A 19,980-nucleotide genomic window follows, 5' to 3' on the forward strand; every position below is an offset into this window, starting at 1 on the left:
AAATATGCAAATAAGACGGTTATAAGAACTTGCTCTCTTAATCCACAACCAGTTCACCGTTGTAAATCGTTGTATGTGGACCTGCTGCACTCTGCCGTTGCTGGATTTGTGACTCCCCTGCAATGTGTTATCCCCTTGTGGTACACATACCGCTGTAATAAACGATTTGGATGATTTGGAGGCAGTCTGTTCTTTCTTTGCGTATCTTTTCTTTACACAATTTTTGACTTGTGTACGTCAGTGCCACCTATCGGCTGTTTTTTTTAGTTTCCCCCCCCCCGTCTTAAATAAAATCCCCGTGACCTTAGCGATGCTAACCCTGCAAAACCGTTTTTTATTTCGGTTATTTTTCCGGGTTTTATGAATTTTTAAAGTTTCTACAGACTTTTTGCCCACTTTGTATAATGCATATTTATTAGAGTCGCAATCTGATATGTCGGTAGTACAGTCAAACCTCGTTAGTGCGTCACCCGGTTAACACGTCACTCCGCTTACCGGGTCACTTTTTGGAAGTCCCAATTGTCCTCAGGTATGAATTTGCACAGCTATGGCTTACTCCGTTTAACGAGTCACTCCGCTTACTAAGCCATATTTTTGCATCCTAAGAGTGACTCATTAACGAGGTTTGACTGTACTTTTACTCAATCATTTCATCATCATGAAAATGTAAAACAGTAAAACATACGATCCACTCTAATTTTGATGCTTTCGTTTACTCTCATTTGCGAAATGAAAATCCTTCATTAAGTTCACTTTCTTCTTGCAATATTTCCTCGGAAGAAAAAAAGGGGGTCTTGTTTTTTCAAAAATATATGTAATAAATAGAAACGAAACACACAAGTGTGTCTGCAGTGACGCGTGTTCTCGACCTTTGGACGAAAAATAAACACAGAAACTCGTTCTCGTGTTTGGTTTTGTTTCTTTTCCGGCGATAAGTTGCGTGCGAAAGAGATTCCATTACGAAACATTCTTTCAATGGAAAAAACAAAAACAAAACACTCCCCGTTGATGGACCGAGATTGAAATAATGAGATTGTAAACGGGTTTTTCCCCACGATTTCAGCATCCATCACTCCATTGAGTTCGTCTCTCGCTTCTGATTTGTCGAGACTCTACGAGGAAACTCTTTACCGGTGTAATATATTGCTGTTGTCACAGACGCTTCATTAGTATACAAGTATGCATAAACACTCTTCATTAATACACAGCTAGTTTGATATTCGTTCAAGTCATAGATCACAGGTGAGTGACTTCTTTCCGTTTCAACTTACACGATAAACGTATATGTGTTATTTTAGCGCGTTGAATTCATTTATAACAGTTTCAGAATTCATTTATAACAGTTTCAGAATTCATTTATAACAGTTTCATTTTTACTTGAACTGAATATTTTTAAGAAAAGAGGGCAGAGTCGAAAAATATTTTGTAGGAACGGAGAGAATGTTCGTATCCCGTAAAAACGGGACGTATAATATCTCAGTGTTAAAATTCGTAGAGTGGCACGAATATACAAAATAATGTTGATTGTGACACGGCTTCGAAATAATGGTTGGACACTAATTAATTAGTCATTACTGAGAAATATACAACGTCAGTAAAAAGAATTAGCTGTGATTCAGCCAATTCGAACCATCACTGTAAAAATTGAAAAAATATGAGAAAGAATTGAAATTTGTCTTTTGAAAAAAAATATAAATAAGTACAATTTACGCCTCCTCTATTAATTGCACCGGAAGAAATTTACTCAGTGTTGTTTGAAGGAATATGAATATAATTGAAATTTTTGAGGTTTTTCCACATCTTAGGAGCTAAAATAACTGAATTTTAAATTTTCTCAACATGTGGAAAAGACGCAAAAAATCGGAGGAATCGGTGACGTCTCGGCGGATTCAAGTCACAGGCAAAATGTTGTGCGTTTTTTTTTTTCACTACAATCAAAGAAATTCTAGTTTTTCCAATTGAAGTCGTGGGTGCAAGGGCCAGTCAGTTCTAGTTTTTTCAGCCCATGGCTTTCTTCGGACAATATTTTATTTTTGGAGGCCCCTCGCGTTATCAGGGCCCCCCTACCCCCCACCACAGATCTGGACCCTTCTGCTTATCGAATCAAGGTCTGCGTAAAATACGGGACGAACCTATGGACCTGCAATCGAACCTTCCGGCATACCACCATGGGTCCACGCATATCCTGGGATACTAAACCATACATGCACCTCATCCATGCATATACTGGGCTAGAGTTCAGTGAGCTTCGTTCTTAGGGGAGGGGGGTGTTATGCATCGCCGTCTCAGTATTATGGGTGTCTATGAAAAGTGCTATTTTTGGCCCCATACTTGGCTGGAAGTAACTGCTTACATATCTACATTCAAAATCAAATTATAACAAAGCAATTGGATACGATGGCATTAATGCTAGAATGTTAAAAATAGTTTGTAAACATCATCTGCGGTTCATAACACATATAATCAGTACTTCAATTACTGAAGGTACTTTTATTGAAAAACTTAAATATGCCATTGTTAGACCTATTCACAAAACTGGAAATATTAATAATTATAATAATTATCGCCCAATATCGATACTTCCAATTATGTCTAAATTCATAGAACGGGTTATGGAAATGAAAATTATGGATTTCCTCAACTCTAACTCTTACTTTGCAAAAAACCAATTTGGATTTCTTGAAAATAGAAACACAGGAATGGCAGTTCTAAAAGCCACTGAATACATTTACAAGAATGTCAATAACAATAAAACAACCCTTGCTGTTTTTTTGGATTTACGTAAAGCATTTGACAGCGTTGACCATAAAATACTTCTGGACAAAATTAATAAGGCTGGTATAAGAGGAAAAATACACGACTGGTTTAAAAGCCACTTAACGAACAGAAAACAGGCAATTAAAATTAAAAATGAAATAGGATCTTTTAAGCAAATAGTAAGCGGTGTCCCACAGGGATCGGTACTCGGAGCGATACTCTTTTTGATGTATGTAAATGATATACAACACCTACAAATGAATGAAAATATTATTAGTTATGCAGATGACACAGTGCTCTTCATTTCCGATAATGATAACCTAAACCTTAAATATAAAGCTGAAAATGATATGACAGTAATTTCACAATGGCTAAAATATAATAAATTGACCCTTAATTTAAATAAAACTAAATTTATGCATTTTCAATTATATAATAACAGAAATATAGAACCAGTAACAATACAATATCATGTAGGTCATTGCTCACGCAATGAGTGTCGCTGTACTGAAGTTAAGGAATCCCTAAACCATCTAGGAATCGTTTTTAATAAAAACCTTAAATGGAAGACTCAAGCGGTGACAGTAAGCAATAAACTAAAATACATCAATACCAGGATTTACTGCTTGGAAAATATTATATCCCCTAAATTTCTTCGTACTATTTATTTCGCATGGATTTTACCAGTCATACAATATGGTACATCGGTATGGGGCGGTGATTATGACTCGAATATAAATATAATAAGAAACACTCTGAGAAAAGTTGTGAATAATATATCAGAAAAAATAAATATAATCCAAGACTGTCACAATGATTATAGATTTAACATCAATAAACTCTATCTTTACAAAATATTATTCTTTATTCAGAAAAATCCCGACTGGTTCAAAATTAAACACCAGCAGCGACAAACAAGACAACACGGAATTCAATACGCCATAATTAAACCAAAGAGAACCATAATACAAAAACAATTCATATACATAGCACCTAAAGAATACTGTAGATTGAATAACGAAATAAAAACGGAAAAATCACTACACAAATTCAAAAAAGGGAAAAATCACTACACAAATTCAAAAAAGGGAAAAATCACTACACAAATTCAAAAAAGGGAAAAATCACTACACAAATTCAAAAAAGGGAAAAATCACTACACAAATTCAAAAAAGGGAAAAATCACTACACAAATTCAAAAAAGGGAAAAATCACTACACAAATTCAAAAAAGGGAAAAATCACTACACAAATTCAAAAAAGGGAAAAATCACTACACACATGCATCTTTTTTTCTGTCTTTACGAATGTAATGTGAGGACTGAATATTATATCTTAATTATATACACCATTGGTCTGTTGTCAACCCCAATATATACTACACTATCAATATGCCCTGGACGGATTATGTAATCCCTTGGGCTAATATGTAAATGGTAATATATATGTTTTTTTGTGTATTGCGTCTGTATTATATGTTGTAATATGTGTGTGTTTGTAATAAATTTGAAGATGATAATTAGATCTCTTCGTGCAACCCCCTCCTCCTTACGGATATGAGGCCCCTCGCCCTGCCTGAATGGGCCCGGGGGTTAAGATCGCCCTAGTTTTACGGACAGCTCCGATGGATTGGGAAAGTACTAACATTCGCCGCCACAATGGTGGCCGGCTGAAGTCGGTTTTTTGAGGTTCCCAACTTTGAGGCGTGAATGCGCGCTGATCTCGCAGTTAAAAAGTCACAGGGAGCAACGGGCCTACAATGGTTTTCAATCATTAAACTTCATTCACAATTTGAAATATAGGTAGCAGCACTAAAAAAATTCCCGCATGATTGACTATGGCGATAGACTGGAGCTCAGTTTGAAAGAAAGTGCTCCGTGGCCCTAAACCTCTTGTGGCTCCCCTTAAACGTGATTTTCACCCGTGGTCATTAGAATATCCCGGGACCACAAGGGGTGGGGGCGTGTGGCTCCACAGCCACAGGGTAGAAACAATACTATCCTCTATCACAGACCTGTTTTACTTTTTCACTTTTTGCCTGGTTTTTTGTATTGAGAGAAAACGAATGGAGTTGGTTTTTTCCCCCGAACACTGGAATTTTGTGGCTAGGCTTGGCAACTTAAAAACAGTTATTGTTACCATATTCATCGACTCACTTAAAATGTGTGCTCAGAAAAATCTCATTAAAATCACCCCAAAAACGGTTCAAAACTCTCACTTCATCACGTTTTATTTCGTGGCTCTCTTGCAGCGACCGCACATCTGTCGCATTTCTTTTGTGTGAATGCGTTGGAAATATTTTGATTATATTTCAATGAAATTATTTTTTGATGAATATTTCTCGGTTATTTATCATGCAATAATCTTAAATCCTACGTCATTTTTTGTTGCAGACATAAACATGGCTTCTCTCGCGATGTTCACATCGCAGATTTTGTTTCTGGCCGGAGCATCGCTCGCAACGATCACTCCTCGGCTCGTGACGATCTCAGCCGAAAATGATTTCTTCACGGCGGCTGTTTTCGAGCACGTCAGGCTTGGCAATTCCAGCACCGACACGCCGGCCGAGGTTGTCGCCATGAATCTCGATTATTACAGCAGAGCGGCCGAAGTCGCGAGTTCGAAGGTATGTTCCGACATTTTATGCTATACAGGGTGTCCTGTAATACGGCATTTATCTCATCAACCGTCCGTCGTAGAGCTATGGTTCTAATTTAAAAGAATGCTCGAAAGACGTTCGAAAATTCCCTGAGCATGAAAATACAGTGTGTCGCAAAATATAAAAAAAAATCTAAATTTTTATACAGTCATACCCTGTGCTCTAACTCCCAACTAAAAAGTTGTTGCCCTGTCTCCCCTGATTCCAAAAAAAAAAAGAAATCCATGTTTTTAAGTGCAATATTCGCAGAGATATTTGAATCCCAAAATCAGGGAAAAGTTGGGAAAGGATGAGCGAAAATAGAACGTTGGTGGTTAGTTTTTGCTCTTCTTTAATAACTTTTTCTAGGTTTTTGGATTCAAATATCTTGGAATTATATTGCACTTAGAGACATGGAATTTTTTTCTGTTGCTCTCAGGAGATACAGGGCAACAACTTTCTAATTGGCAGTTAGAGGACAAGGTGGGGACCGTATAAAATTTTTTATTTATTTTTTTATTTTGTGACACACTGTATTTTCACTCTCAAAACTGGTACAGTGTAATTTTTTAACGCCTTTGTGGAACATTTTTGTAAACTCAAACCACACCCCTACGACGGACGGTTGTTGAGATAAAGGCCGCATTAGCACTTGCAGGACACCCTGTACAATTATGAAAGAAAAGTCAACAGACGTACTCTCAGTACCACACTTATCTTCAACCAAAGCCGAGTTGAAGTGTGTCTGCAACAAACAATGAATTTGTAGGCATTGCTTACTGGAAAATATATGTTTTACCTAATGCAGCGGTTCTCAACGTACGGTCCGCGAAGGTGACCTGAGTCGCTGATGGGCAAACTTTTTTAGGAGCGGGCCAAAAAACAAACATTTTTTGCCAGAATGAACTTATTCGGACATTGATTCGTAATCGGAATTTCTATGCTTAGAAATTGAAGTTGCGGAATGTGTTGTATACTTTGTAGACTGCCACGGTTTCATTACAAATAAGATAATGGTTTATCCTTTAACTACTGGCAAAAAATAAATAAGTATACAGTAAAACCTCGTTAGCTAGTGAACCATAATAAGTCGTCACTGCGGTTTCGTCGTCATTTTTCGTCCGTTTCGTTTAGCTTTTATAGATAACAATGTTATTAAACCCTCGTTTACTCGTCGTTAATCTCGTCGGTATTGGAAAGTTTGAAAGAGAGGAACAGATGATTTCTATGGCTCCCTTTTTAAGGGAAGAGCTTGTGTGTGAGTGATTAAACGTATTGCTATATGTTTCAAAGCGACCATAAAAGCCTTACGTATCAAAAAGGAAAAGCTCGAACGACAAAAGTGACGCTGAGGGAGCTCAATTGTTAACTAAAACAACAAAATTTCTTGAAGCGTTAGGAATTGTTCAAGCTCAAATTTGAGAGAAATTCATTACACACCAGACATTTTTACCCCCAAATCGACATTGCCCTAGCCTGGGCGTGCCCTTTGCCCCTTTAAGTCAAAATCAGACCGTGTTTTTGATGTTACTTAATGTATGTACAATGAACTACTGCTCAAAAGTTAAAGCATTAAAATTAAATCTATATATATAAAATTCATTTTCTATCTGTCTGTGTGTGTGTGTGTATGTTCCCTCCATACATCGACAATTTTAGATCGATTGTCGCCAAATTTTGCATATATGCCAAATGGGACCCGACTTGAACAATAAGCTACTTTAAAAAAATTTCAGAGCAGGGCAAATGCCCCAAATGGGCAAAAAACTGTCGGGCAACAATGGCTTTTGAGCCTCAACAATCACTTTCGGAATATTCATTTTAGTTATCGTGGTTCCCCCTAACAATGCGTTTCAGACGTGTGAAGTTAAGCCTTTACAATGGTTTGTCACTTATTTAACGCTGTCAGTATGTGTATAATATTTATGCCTTTATAATGGTTTGCCACATTTTCAATACTCCCAGTAATGAGGCTTTTTGAATAGACGTCATACTCATCATCAGTATCGCTTTGAGGGTGGTTGTCATAGAAATCAGTGTTAAAATTGGCAATTTTACTGCAGAAATGCGGAAATTTAGTGGTGTTTTCCGCCACATCGATAATTTTAAAAACTGTATTGAATATTGAATTCTTGATTTTTGAAATATTGAGTTCGCTTAGAAATATGCGAAGCCCAGAAAATTAAGTGGGAAGCAATAAGCCGGACCTACTTTTGAGTTGGATATCCATTCAATAACATTGATTTCAACTTTTGATTTATATCTTCTCAAGTATGAAGCGTACGGAAGTGGCTCTCCGTATTGTCTTTTAACAATTAAGTGCATAAATTGATATAGTTTAGGATGTTTTAAAATTAATTATGGGCCCGTAAAGTACATCGAAAAAATTCCATAGCTTTAACTAACAATTTTTGGAAGCTGAAACATGCAGATGTGGATAACTAGGAGTTCAAGAGGGAGGGGGGAAGGGAGGAATCGAAATATTTAAAACACGATTTGCATGTCCCTCAAAGAAAGAGGGAGATATCACGTGATCGATCCAAAATGCCTCATAGAAGAAAATCCGGGCAGCGCCGGGTATTACAACTAATAACATACAAACTGCGTGAGATTGAATTTGTCGTATTTTCTCTTCCGAAATTTGAACTTAATTTTAATAATTTTGCCCCAATAAAATACATTTTTAATCTCCTAGGGGGGGGGGGATGGCACGAGTCTCTTCTCCCGCGCACGTCTCTGATCCCAATATGCGATAGGAGGTGGAGGGAGGCTAAAAATCTGCTGGCGTAATACTTTAATGCCCCCCCCCCCAAGTCAACACCATGAAGAAAGATGCACGAATGATTACTAAACAAATATTTACAGCGTCCAGTTCCCAAGTTGGTGATTCACGGATGTCGGAGAGAGAAAATGTCACTTCGTGATTTTTTTATTTTTCCAGGGAGCTGATATGGTTGCATTTCCTGAATATGGTTTCTTCCCGTTTATGGACAAACGAAAAGATATGAGAATGTATCTCGAGACGATACCAGATCACAAGATTGCGAAGTGGAACCCCTGCACAGACACCGTAGAATTTTCCCAAAGGCCCATTCTACGCAGACTCAGCTGCATAGCGAGGCAAAACAGAATCGTGGTCGTGTCTCCCATGGGTGACATACGGCCCTGCACCAAACAACAGCATAGCAAGTGCCCGGACGACGGTTTCTGGCACCACAACGCCATCGTCGCGTTCGACAGAGACGGGACACTGATCGGAGTCTCAAGGAAGGAGCACCTGTTCTTCGAGGAGAGCATGGACCTCCCTCCAGTAGCTCAGGACCCCTTTTTCAGCACTGACTTCGGCAATTTCGCCATGTACATCTGTTTCGACAGTATATTTACATCGATGGCTCGTGCCGGCAGGAACTCCAGCATCGACGGTGTCATCTTGTCACCCATGTGGATGGATTACCGACCGTTGCTAACGGCGATCCAGCATTTCTCTTCTTGGGCTATTGGAAACGATGCCAATTTGATAGTCTCGAACGTGCAAATACCTGGCTGGATCACTACGGGCAGCGGCATTTTCGCCGGGAGAATGGGTGCTTTGAAATACACTTTCAATATCGACAACCAGTCGAAGCTCATCGTTTCAAGCCTTCCGAAGAATCGGAACCGAGATCTCAATACTTCCCAGAACGACGAAGCGGGCATAACTGTCATCACAAGCAACGGAACTAAGCCGTACGACGTTGACGAAGATCACGAGGGACGGAACATACCCGATGTATGCTACTATGCAATTCTAGGGGAGGACGATAGTAAAGGTCACAGATGTTTCCAAGAACCGATGACGAATTACACGTTCAAAAAACTGATCGGATCGAATGGGGTCGTTGAAGCCTGCAACAACGGCCTGTGCTGTAGGGCGACGTACGATGCAGTGTCAATGGACGAATCATTCTACCTTGGAGTGTTCAATGGTTCTCACAACTCATTCGACCGCTATTTCTGGTGCAAAGAGGTTTGTTTTATTGTCCGATGCGATAATTTCAACGGATCCGAGTGCAACACATTCCCGGCCCATTCCGGGACCGTCTTTAGGAAGCTCGAACTCAACATGAATTTAACGACGGACTTCGTATATCCGTCCGTGCTGAAAAGTGGATTCCGATTAGCTCCGGTCGACGAGTGGAATTTCGACGTCGTAAAGAACAACAACGGCTATTCCGGACGATTGACTTATGAAAGCGACAGCGATAAACCCATGGTAAACGCGGCTTTGAAAGGCAGATGCTACGATCGTGATCCTCCATACATAAGATAGGATAAAAGATGAGAAGATTATCGAAACGTCATGACACTAGAACCCCGATCATGTGCAAATGCATATATGCTTATGCATTCGCATATTTTGGTCTTTTTTGGCAATAATGCACATAGATACATAAAATCAAAGAATTTCTAGAATAAGTGAATTTTTTTGGAGGTTTATTAAAAGCTCAGTAACTTTTTATTACAATTTCTCAAATGAGTATTGCTTATAATATTATCATAACATCGGTATTTTATTCCGCGGGTGGTTTTCAGCGAATTACCAGAAGTTTTTGCAATATTTTCAACCAAAATATCAACTGTTTTATTGTATTTCCAAAGTTAGCGTCAGTGTTCCATTGTTTTAAGAAATAGCTCCGAAATTCTTTTGTTATTGGAATTTCGTAAAGTACCACCAAGTAGAAATCGACAATTCCTAGGTATAAAATGTATGAAGGAGTTATTTGCATATGTGCAGAATATGTATACTGTATGGGTAACATTTTTTTGCAAATGAATTTTTTCACTAAAAAATGTAAAATATGCATCTTAAAAACATATCTGCTTTTTTTTGCATGTTGATTTTATTCAACGCATATTTTCTCCTTTTTTTGTGCGTATTTTTGAATTTTTAACTTATTCAGAATTTTTTAGTGCATATGTTGGCATTTCTAATTATTTTTAGAGCAAATTTCGCCATTATTTTAGTGCATATAATCCAGGCGCTAGTCATGACGGTGATTCAAAGATGTTTTTAGGTACACGGCACATATTTATGTTTCTGAATGTTCCGCACCGTTCACTTAATGACGATCTGTGTATCTGTAATCTAGTAATGTGTGTTATTTATAATAAAAACAGTTTTTAGCAAAATTGTCAGTGTTCTAGTTTTATTGCCCCGTATATATTCTACTTTAGAATAATTATTTTGTATTATATATATGTGTATTACTCAATGCCCATACCTCTGATACAAAACTTTTGTTCGCCTCTCAGATGTTCCAAATTATCGCTCCTTTCTTTGTAGGAAGCTGACCTGATTGTGTTTCCAGAATATGGGTTCTTCCCACCCATGGGTGAACGGGAAAAGTTGAGACCTTACCTCGAGACGATACCGGATCACAAGCTTGCGAAGTGGAACCCTTGTCTACAAATAGAAGTATTTTCCCAACGTCCTATTTTACGTAGATTCAGCTGCATGGCGAGAGAAAACCAGATTGTTGTCGTTTCTGCCATGGGCGACATACAACCCTGCACCAAAGAACAGCACAGCAGGTGTCCGGACGACGGTTTCTGGCACCACAACGCCAACGTAGCTTTCGACCGCGACGGGACTTTGATCGGTGTCTACAGAAAAGAACGTCTATTCTTCGAGAAAGGAATGGACCTTCCCCTTACTGTTCAAGATCCAACTTTCACAACAGACTTCGGCACTTTCGCCATGTTCATATGCTTCGACAGCATGTTCGAGCGTATGGCCACTTTCGGTCGTAACGCGAGCATCGATACCGTTCTCCTGACCACTATGTGGATCGACAGTCGTCCACTGTTGACTGCCGTTCAACATTGGTCATCGTGGGCCCTGGGCAACGGGGTGAATTACATAGTCGCGAACACACACCTTCCGGGGTTATTTGCCGTTGGAAGTGGAATATTCACCGGTAAAATGGGAGCACTGAAATATACTTATAATCCGGATGGTTTATCGAAACTAGTCGTATCGAGGGTACCTAAAAACCGTTACCAGGAGTACCCTTTCGACAATAATGCTAGTAGCATCACCATCATATCAGGAAACGGGTCTGAGCCGTACAAAGTGGATTTGGACAACGAAGGTAAAGATATACCAGACGTTTGCTATTACAAAGTCTTGGACGAACCAGTCGACGTGACGAAAGATTACAGGTGCCTTCAAGAACCGACAGCGACCTACACGTTCCGGGAGTTGACAGGGACGGAAGGGACCGTCGAAGCCTGCAATAACGGTCTGTGCTGTACCGTGACGTACGAGGCGGATTCGATGGACGAGTCTTTCTACCTGGGGGTTTTCAACGGCACCCACAACTCATTCGACCGCTATTACTGGTGCGAAGAGAAATGCTTCGTCGTTCGGTGCGATCGTTTCAACGGCTCCGAATGCAATACATTCCCGTCGCATTCCGAGACCGTCTTCACGAAGCTCGAACTGAAATCGAACTTCACGACGAGCTTCGTTTATCCGTCCGTCGTGAAACGTGGATTTCGATTGTCACCCGTCAACGAATGGAGTTTCAGCGTCGAAGATAATACCGACGGAAGCTATTTCGGACGACTGGCCTACGAAAGTGTCAGCGACAAGCCTATGCTCGTTGCCTCGTTGAATGCCAGGTGCTACGCGCGCGATCCACCATACGTCAGATAATTCAATAACTGTATACAAACCCTGTCTATCACCATGATAACATTTTCGGGTGAGAATCCACGCACTGTAAAAGATAAATGTTTTTTTTCATACCGCGGCTCACTTTTTTGTGGAATGATGATGAAGCGTATTTACCAATTTCTCTTCATTTTCCAAATAACATGAGATTTTACAGCTATAGAATCAGAGGCACTGACTTGAAGAAAATATTGAGGGGGCTGAGAGTTCCCAGTCACCCCCTTCATATACGGGACCCAAGCGTACGCAGGAGGGGGGGATGCGTTTCATTGTGCATTCATTAATTATTCAGAGGGCTCATCATGCCACCCCTACAAAATTTATTGGAAGGCTCAAATAGCATCAGCTTCTCAGGTTCTGTCACCTATGTATACAATAATGACAATAATGCTTGAATTTTCTGCTCATAACATTAAAATTTAAGATATGAGACCATATTTAAAAATATTTGAATTAATATTTTGATGACATTTTTATCACGGGAGCAAACACAAGTTGATTCAACGAAAACTGCTGATGATTCTAGTTTGAAAATAGAGTCTGGTGGAAGTTTTAGAAGAAAAAGACAAAAATGTATTGTCTCCACTGTGTGTGTGAACAGCAATTTTCGTAATCGGGAAACCATCTTTTTCCCTCGCCGCCAGTATAATACCATTATTTTATACCACTTGGGTGCAATTTCTAGTGATACAAGTAAGAGTATGAAGATCGAGAAAGTTTCGAAATCAGTGACAAAACTAAATAACTGATATTCTAAAAAGAACGGCAAAAGATCAGAATGAAGAAATTCCAATACAATACAATACAATAATAATTATACAGGGCTTTTGGCTAAAAAAGTTCTTCGTATTTAACAAATATTTTAAGCATATTAAGTTGCTTCAAGCTGACAGCGTTAATTCTTGATCTATTCCGATATTTGCTTACATCTGGATGGGTGAAATGAATAAAAATATTTTTATAGCATAAAATTAATACCATGGGATTATAAATACCGCGTTTTTTGTTAGCATTGGAAAATTTTCCATTAAAATTTGATCATTCAGTTGATTAATCGGTAAAACTTTGCAGATTAACCAGTTGAATGATCGATTAAAATTTTTGTACTCACCAGTTAAACATTTTAATCGATTCCCGGCCCTAGTCAATTCCAATAACTTTGATCGTGCTGTACCACGTCATCTAGCGAGTGAAAAACAAAACGCCTCCGAAATAAAAAAAACATTAATTAATTAATTGTCATTTCTCTTCGAATGTCTAGTTTTATGAGACCGATTATGATATGTAATTAAAATACTGAAGTAGTACCGTAAAACTGTCGATTAATAACTATGAAAAGTAATTTTATTTGAATCCGGTCAAAAACTGAAGTTAGTGGTGTGTATTCTACATAATTTTCATATGAATGACTTCTCAGTTGCCCCTAAGAGTTTTACCGCTATTTATGCTGACGATAGCACCCTTTGTTGCACAGATAAGGACCCTGGCAAAGCCCTTTCAAACTTGCAAGAAATGGTAAGATTGGTCGAGCGCTGGTGTGTGCGAACCCGTGTTGAACTGAATGCAGATAAAACCAAATTCATGTTGTTCACTAACAAGTTCTCATTACTACAACAAGCACACATAGAGCTACAAGGAGTTATAATCAACCCAGTCATTCACAATAAATATTTGGGGGTGATAATGGACAAGAGATTCAGTTTCTCCCGGCAGTGTGTTGATGCCATCCGTAGGGCGACCGCGGCCTCGGTCATGCTCAACAGACTAAGCCACAGGCACTCAAGTCTTTCAATTCGAAATAAAATTATTCTGTATAAGATAGCAATTAGACCGATTCTTCTGTATGCTGCGCCTGTCTGGTTGTTCTCGAAGAAAATGAATATAATCGCTCCGGAGAGATTTCAGAACACGACTCTGAGAAGATACACCGGACTACCTTGGTACGTTAGAAACGTTTATATCAGACGTGATTCCGGAGTGGCTGATGTTACGTCATTTGCAAAGAAACTGGCAAAGAACTTATTTGATAAATTGAACGATTCTGAATTTCAACACCTTGCGGAGATTTCATCATACGACAGTAGACACAAAGCACGATTAAAAAGACCAAAGAATTTTATACACATGCCTCGACCTGTGTTGTCAGGTCTATGAACATTTGAAAACTACGAAATTATAGCTCGGCTCTTGAGACCCGAGCTTGAAAAAAAAACCACACCCTTGGGTCTCAGGTGTCTCAGGTGAACCTACGTCTTCACCCACCTTATTAGAATCTAACTATCATTGCAAAGCGCACTACTGCACAGGAATTGGCAGAGTCATGATAAAGGGGGTTTGATGGATTATAACTATCCATTGGAACCCCGTTCCACCAATTACGGTTTTCGGTTCGGTTAGTGGTGTGTTGTATTATGTAGTCAGAGAGCCTTCAGTATTCGCGGTTTCCATATTAGCGGTTTTTTCCTTCTTTGGAGAAAATTTATGGTATCATAACAATCGTCATTTTCACGTGTTTAGGATGGCTTGTTTTTCTAGTGCTGCTGATAATGCTTTGAAAGACAAAAAAGAAAAAGTGAAAAATTTCGTGGATTGATTGACTATGCTTGGCGAAAGTAAGACAATACCTGCTGTGGTCCGCCATTACGGAATCAACGGCGAGATATATCAAGCAAAAGGAATCTCAAATTTGATCGTCTGTAGCTGCACCCGTGGTAGTGAAAACTTCGCATCGCCTACGGGATCCATGTGTTTCTCGTACAAAAAATGATATTTCTTGTGGGTACGGGACTGTGCTAAAAAAAGGTATTCCAATTGATTGTAATATTATAACAGAAAAAAGGGGGAAAATTTTACTATTCTCTAAAAGGGCTGGTGAAACGTCCACTTCATCAGAAGTTTATGCAAGTAAATGTTGGTTTCACCGGCTCAAGAAACGATTCGGATCACGCAAGGTAAAAATCACTGGCGATCAAGCCTCTGCTGACCAGGAAGCAGCTAGAAAATTTCCACCGCGGTTTCGCTCGCGTGGATTTGGTTATCTGAAAATTACTCGGTGATGATTCTCCCGTATAACATTTGAAAGCATCATGACCTCCTTAGAGGTTCAATTTTCAGAAATTCCATCTTAGTTGGTATGAACATCATAAAATATAAGACTAACCAAATTCCACATTTATACCTTCAGCGACTTCGACTCAGCGATGATTGCTCCATATAATCTTTGAAGCCCGTTATGACCCCCTTAGGGGTCGAACTCTGAAAAAAAAACACCTTTCAGATAGTCTTTACGTAATGAAATAAAACTACTGACCAAATTTCGTATTTATAGCTTCAGTGATTCTCCGCATAACCTTTGAACGCACTTATGACCCATATTTATAGTTTCAGCGGTTTCGGATCGACGATGATGAAACAGTCGCTATAAGGGCATGTTATCTGATAAATATAAATTGTTTCAGATTTATTCATTCATCATATGAATGCATGAAACAATATTTAGATTCTCCATCAAAAGAACCGATTATTATGTTGTTTTTTTTTTGAGGTAATAAGAATATTGAAAACGACTGAAACATGACTATATGATTCTATCCATGTCCTCTTATACAAATACAAGTCCACAACGGGATGGCTGAGAAAAAGATGCCCATAACAAATATGGATGCTATATATTTCTATGTATAGAAGTAACCCTTCTGCTTTCAGTAATGCTTGTACTGAGTACTAGTTCATAAGGGTTCGGCTGCAGGCCGATACCTAGGAAACCATCGAACAGTCTCCCGACGTCAGTTCCTTCTGGTAGTCTCACGGTGAACTTCTGAAGTATCGTCGTTATGTACATGAATATCTCGGCGACAGCCAGAGTTTCGCCTGGGCATGCACGCTTTCCTGTAAGACACGTGGAGACGTCGAAATTCAGATGAATAAGATATATACAGGCTGTCCCAAATTGTTTGCACGGCAGATATCTCTGCAACCGTTGACTTTAGAAACATACTTTGAATTTCAAAATGTTTTCAAATGACGTGCGGTTGCTGGAAATGTTTTAAACCTCCCGAGGGGTCGTATGCATAAAAAATTTAAACAATGACTTTTTATGTAGACTATGTTTGCTAAAACGTTCAATTGATGGCATGTAAATGCGGGGCTCTGAAAAGTCATTTACAAAAGATTGCATATTTTTAAATGCAATATTAACGGAGATATTTGACTTTGAAGTTTTCAGCATATCCAAAATTTATTATTGTTTTCACCATTTTGAGATACTTTCTACAAATAAATTGTCTCAACTTGCCCCTGCGGGGAATCGAACCCACGTAGTGGGTTCTGTGCCTCTGTAGTCTAGTGGTCTAGGGCGTTCACCCGGAAAGTGAAAGGACGTGGGCCTCTCGGGATCTTTGAAGTCTCTTCTCTTGCCGAAAACCAGAGACGAGATGTTATTCGACACGCTGGGAGACAGCAGGTCCGACATGTTCACGGGCTTCCCGACTCGTTTCGACATCTCTCCCAGCAACTCGTGCAGCTCGCCCTAGGAAATATTAAGATACGACTTGAAAAAAAAATGCATTATTTCTGAATATGATGTAGAATAGTCAAAAAGGAAGGAGAATGTTTTTATAAATACTGGAATTACAATAGTCTCTGTCAAGTTAATCTTTCTTTCCAATCTTTTCTGGATTGGTCCTTGTATTCTGGTCCTGCGTCCTGCGTCCTTGAACGAAGGTGTCGAGGAGATGTGATCGAAGTGTTCAAAATTTTCAATGGGATGGATAGGATGGACCATGAACTTTTAGTATACCGCCAATCGACTGCTTTTAGAAGGGGACACCAGTATCGATTGTTGAGGGACAATTCTAGGTTATGGTGTCACAGGGAATTTTTCTCTAATCGGGTTGTTAATAAATGGAATAGCTTACCCTCGGAGGTATTAAATTGTAACACAATTGACACGTTCAGAAAGAAATACGATAAACATGTTGGGGTAAATCGAGAAGCTGTGCCCATACTTAGAATAAGACAACCATATGTGTTCTTTATGGGCATTGTATAGTATTCTATCACGTGTATATATTGTTTATAATTTGTGTTAATTGCATTTTTAATTGGGTTGCTGTATTTTTGAAATATATGACATCCATATTTGCTATGGGGAATCTTTTTCTCAGCCACCTCGTTGGACATATTGCCTGTTGTCGCGTTCTATTTGTATTCCTTGGTCTCAAAGTTGTCATTCTTGGGGCAAGTGCTGGAACCACAATGTGACAATTGACGAGTGAAATCACCGTTGTTCCCGTAATACCGATTTTCTCCGAGGGATTTAAAAAAAAACTACCCAGAAGTTATATTAGGGATGGAAATGGGTCATAATCCCGTCAAATTTCAACACGAGTTTATCCGATGAATATTCGAAATGTAAAATTTATCCGGTGAAAAGACATTTTACTTTAATCTTCATTTCAACTTTTAAATTTTTGTAATTAAATATATTTACAATTATGCAAATTAATATACAGTCAAACCTCGTTAATGAGTCGCTCTTAGGAGAGCAAAAATATGACTTAGTAAGCGGAGTGACTCGTTAAACGGAGTAAGCCATAGCTGTGCCAATTCCTGCCCGAGGACAATTGGGACTTCCAAAAAGTGACCCGGTAAGTGGAGTGACGTGTTAACCGGGTGACGCACTAACGAGGTTTGACTGTACTTTGATACAGTTTGCACTCTCAGGCAAATATTTACAAGCATAATCACAGCACTAGAGTATACATACGCGGTGTTTAAATGTTCATAAAAAAGTGAAGGAAATACAGGTATACAGTATACTAGTGCTGTGTGATTATATATGCTAGTAAACATTTGCCTGCATGCAAATAAGTGCAGTTTTCCATGAAATTCTGTCTCTTGCATTCATGAGGGGCGTCCTCTTTAAAAAAGGAAATTCCAACTAATTTTAACATCGCGTATGCACCAAAAAAGTTAAAAATCCCTTCTTCGCGAGAATTACTTTTTTTTTTGTTGCACAAACCGCATTCAAATATAAAATTTCTTTCAATTTTTATGAATTTTTAAACTGTTTACAAATTTATGGGACACCCTCTATTTTGGTCTGTCGGGATTTTTGGCCATGTTGCGATTTTGGTTTGTCAGGATTTTGTGGCTATCGAGATTTTGACTCGTCGGGATTTTTGTCTGTCTGATTTCGGCTGTCGAAGCTGTGTGTGTTCGTGGCTGTTTAAATTCGGACACTTGTTATTCTCACTTCAAAATATAGAAGACAATGGCAGCAGCAGCACGGCACGATACAAGCATAATTGCCTGCAACTCGTACAGCTCGTCCTAGGGAAGATTAAGATACGATGAAAATGCGTGGCCGTAACATTAACACGTTGTGGCCACGCACGTTCTTACGTGTACCAATTTGTTTGAAATTCCTCAAAGAATGTTTACGAGGTGCATGTACGGGTAAGTAGTAATGTCGGAACTGTTTCTTGTCGTGATTCGGACTTGTTGGGATTTTGGTTTGTTAGGATTGAGGGTGTCGGGTCTGTGTTTCGTAGGGATTTCGGACTTGTCGGAACTATGGCTTACCCAGATTTTGGTCTATCGGGATGCCGGCTGTCCGAATTGTGGCTCGTCGGGAATTCGGACATGTCGGGATTTCGATCGCCGGGATTATGGCCGAAATCCATCTGGGATGTATGGGAAGTTCTAAGCATGGTATATGTCCTGTACGATTATGCCCCATCAGACACAAACGGGGTGTGCGATTTTCATGGTCATGTCAAAGGATGAGTTCCAGAACGTCTCCCAAAAAAGACAGACACGCTAGAGAAAGCGCATACAACTCGATGAGAACAATTTCGGGAAAGAGACCATACCAATGTTGTATGGTCTATATCAATACATGTCTGTTATTAATATGGTCTGTTATCAATACAGTTTACGGCAAAGGAAATCACCCTCGTTCGTTGTTTGACTGATCTTCGAGTGATCAAGGCTGAACAGACAAGGGTCATTTCAGTGTAAAGAGCTCAAGAAAACATCCCTAACCGTCATGTGCTGCTCCATGGAAACTTTTCCGAAACCCAGATCCCTGAGTATGTGAAGAGCGAATCTTCTCTGCTCCTTGAATCCCATATCCTGGATCGCACCGATCTCTGCAGAGACAAATGAATCAATAAGTAACTTTCATGCACACATGATGCGCCTTCAATTGCTGCCTTACATTCTAATAAAGTATATGGCTGTGGCATCAGCTACTCTGTCGTCTGAATGCTCCGGTTTGAAGGGAAGGGAAATAAAACACACAAGAGTGAAGAAAACATGAGTCAAAACTCGCCGCGCACGACGCATTTGACTCCTCCAGAAGCAGTTGAAGCAGTTGGCCAATCACGGCCGACGTAAAGCGCTGTCGTGAGCCGTATTGCGCTCTGTAGGAAAACCGTCATGCTGCTTTTCTTACTGGTGAGTGGACGGCGTGTCGCGCTGCGCGAATCATGTTGCGCGCGGCACATGAAACCTGCTCCTAGGAAAACCCGGCTTTACACTGTTAATCTAAATTCCAGTGGAATTTAACGCTTTATTTCTAGTCTGCTTCTTACCTGGTTCTGCACTAACCATCTCTAGAGCCCGGAAGTTCAGACAAAATGCCATAAATGCCCTTTTTTTGCCGATTTTCAAACTTTTTTGGTAAAAATGCCTTTTTTAAATTTTCGTGCCATAAATGTGTGTTCCTATTTTAACATCATGGGCGGAGATACAGGGGCATCCCTCCCCCCCAGCATCAAAGGTGGAGTCGACTGATGTAATGTATATGTGTACATAAGAATTGACATCATCATCATCGTGCCCCCAGCAATAATGGTACTGCCTCG

The 19,980-nt window shown here is 39.4% G+C and overlaps 2 protein-coding genes across 5 annotated transcripts in view; one reads left to right on the forward strand and one right to left on the reverse strand.

The window, feature by feature from the left end:
* The window catches only part of LOC149084654 (uncharacterized), a 32,229-nt gene extending 12,754 nt beyond the window's left edge, over nucleotides 1-19,475 (reverse strand). The window contains exons 1-3 of the mRNA XM_089235358.1: nucleotides 19,157-19,475; nucleotides 16,489-16,637; nucleotides 15,866-16,092 (exon numbers count right to left, since the gene is read on the reverse strand). Of these exons, the coding sequence (XP_089091484.1) occupies nucleotides 15,866-16,092; nucleotides 16,489-16,637; nucleotides 19,157-19,243 (463 nt within the window). The 5' untranslated portion in view covers nucleotides 19,244-19,475. The remainder of the gene's footprint in view (nucleotides 1-15,865; nucleotides 16,093-16,488; nucleotides 16,638-19,156) is intronic.
* LOC149084656 (vascular non-inflammatory molecule 3-like) lies at nucleotides 933-12,184 on the forward strand. 4 transcript variants are annotated; one of them, XM_089235050.1, is made up of 3 exons: nucleotides 933-1,242; nucleotides 5,150-5,382; nucleotides 10,718-12,184. In XM_089235050.1, the coding sequence occupies exons 2-3, from the start codon at nucleotides 5,158-5,160 to the stop codon at nucleotides 12,089-12,091; spliced, it is 1,599 nt and encodes a 532-aa protein (XP_089091176.1). In that variant the 5' UTR covers nucleotides 933-1,242; nucleotides 5,150-5,157; the 3' UTR covers nucleotides 12,092-12,184. The 4 variants fall into 4 exon arrangements, with proteins under 4 accessions (XP_089091176.1, XP_089091177.1, XP_089091178.1 ...); XM_089235051.1 differs by having other exon boundaries at nucleotides 938-1,177; XM_089235052.1 differs by lacking the exon at nucleotides 10,718-12,184 and adding an exon at nucleotides 8,336-10,563 and having other exon boundaries at nucleotides 983-1,242.
* Nucleotides 19,476-19,980: the final 505 nt, after the last annotated feature.

This window comes from Pholcus phalangioides, unplaced genomic scaffold (genome assembly GCF_987345545.1).
Source record: "Pholcus phalangioides strain wild (caught in Gottingen) unplaced genomic scaffold, Ppha-v1.0 ptg000008l_1, whole genome shotgun sequence".
NCBI lineage: Eukaryota > Metazoa > Arthropoda > Arachnida > Araneae > Pholcidae > Pholcus > Pholcus phalangioides.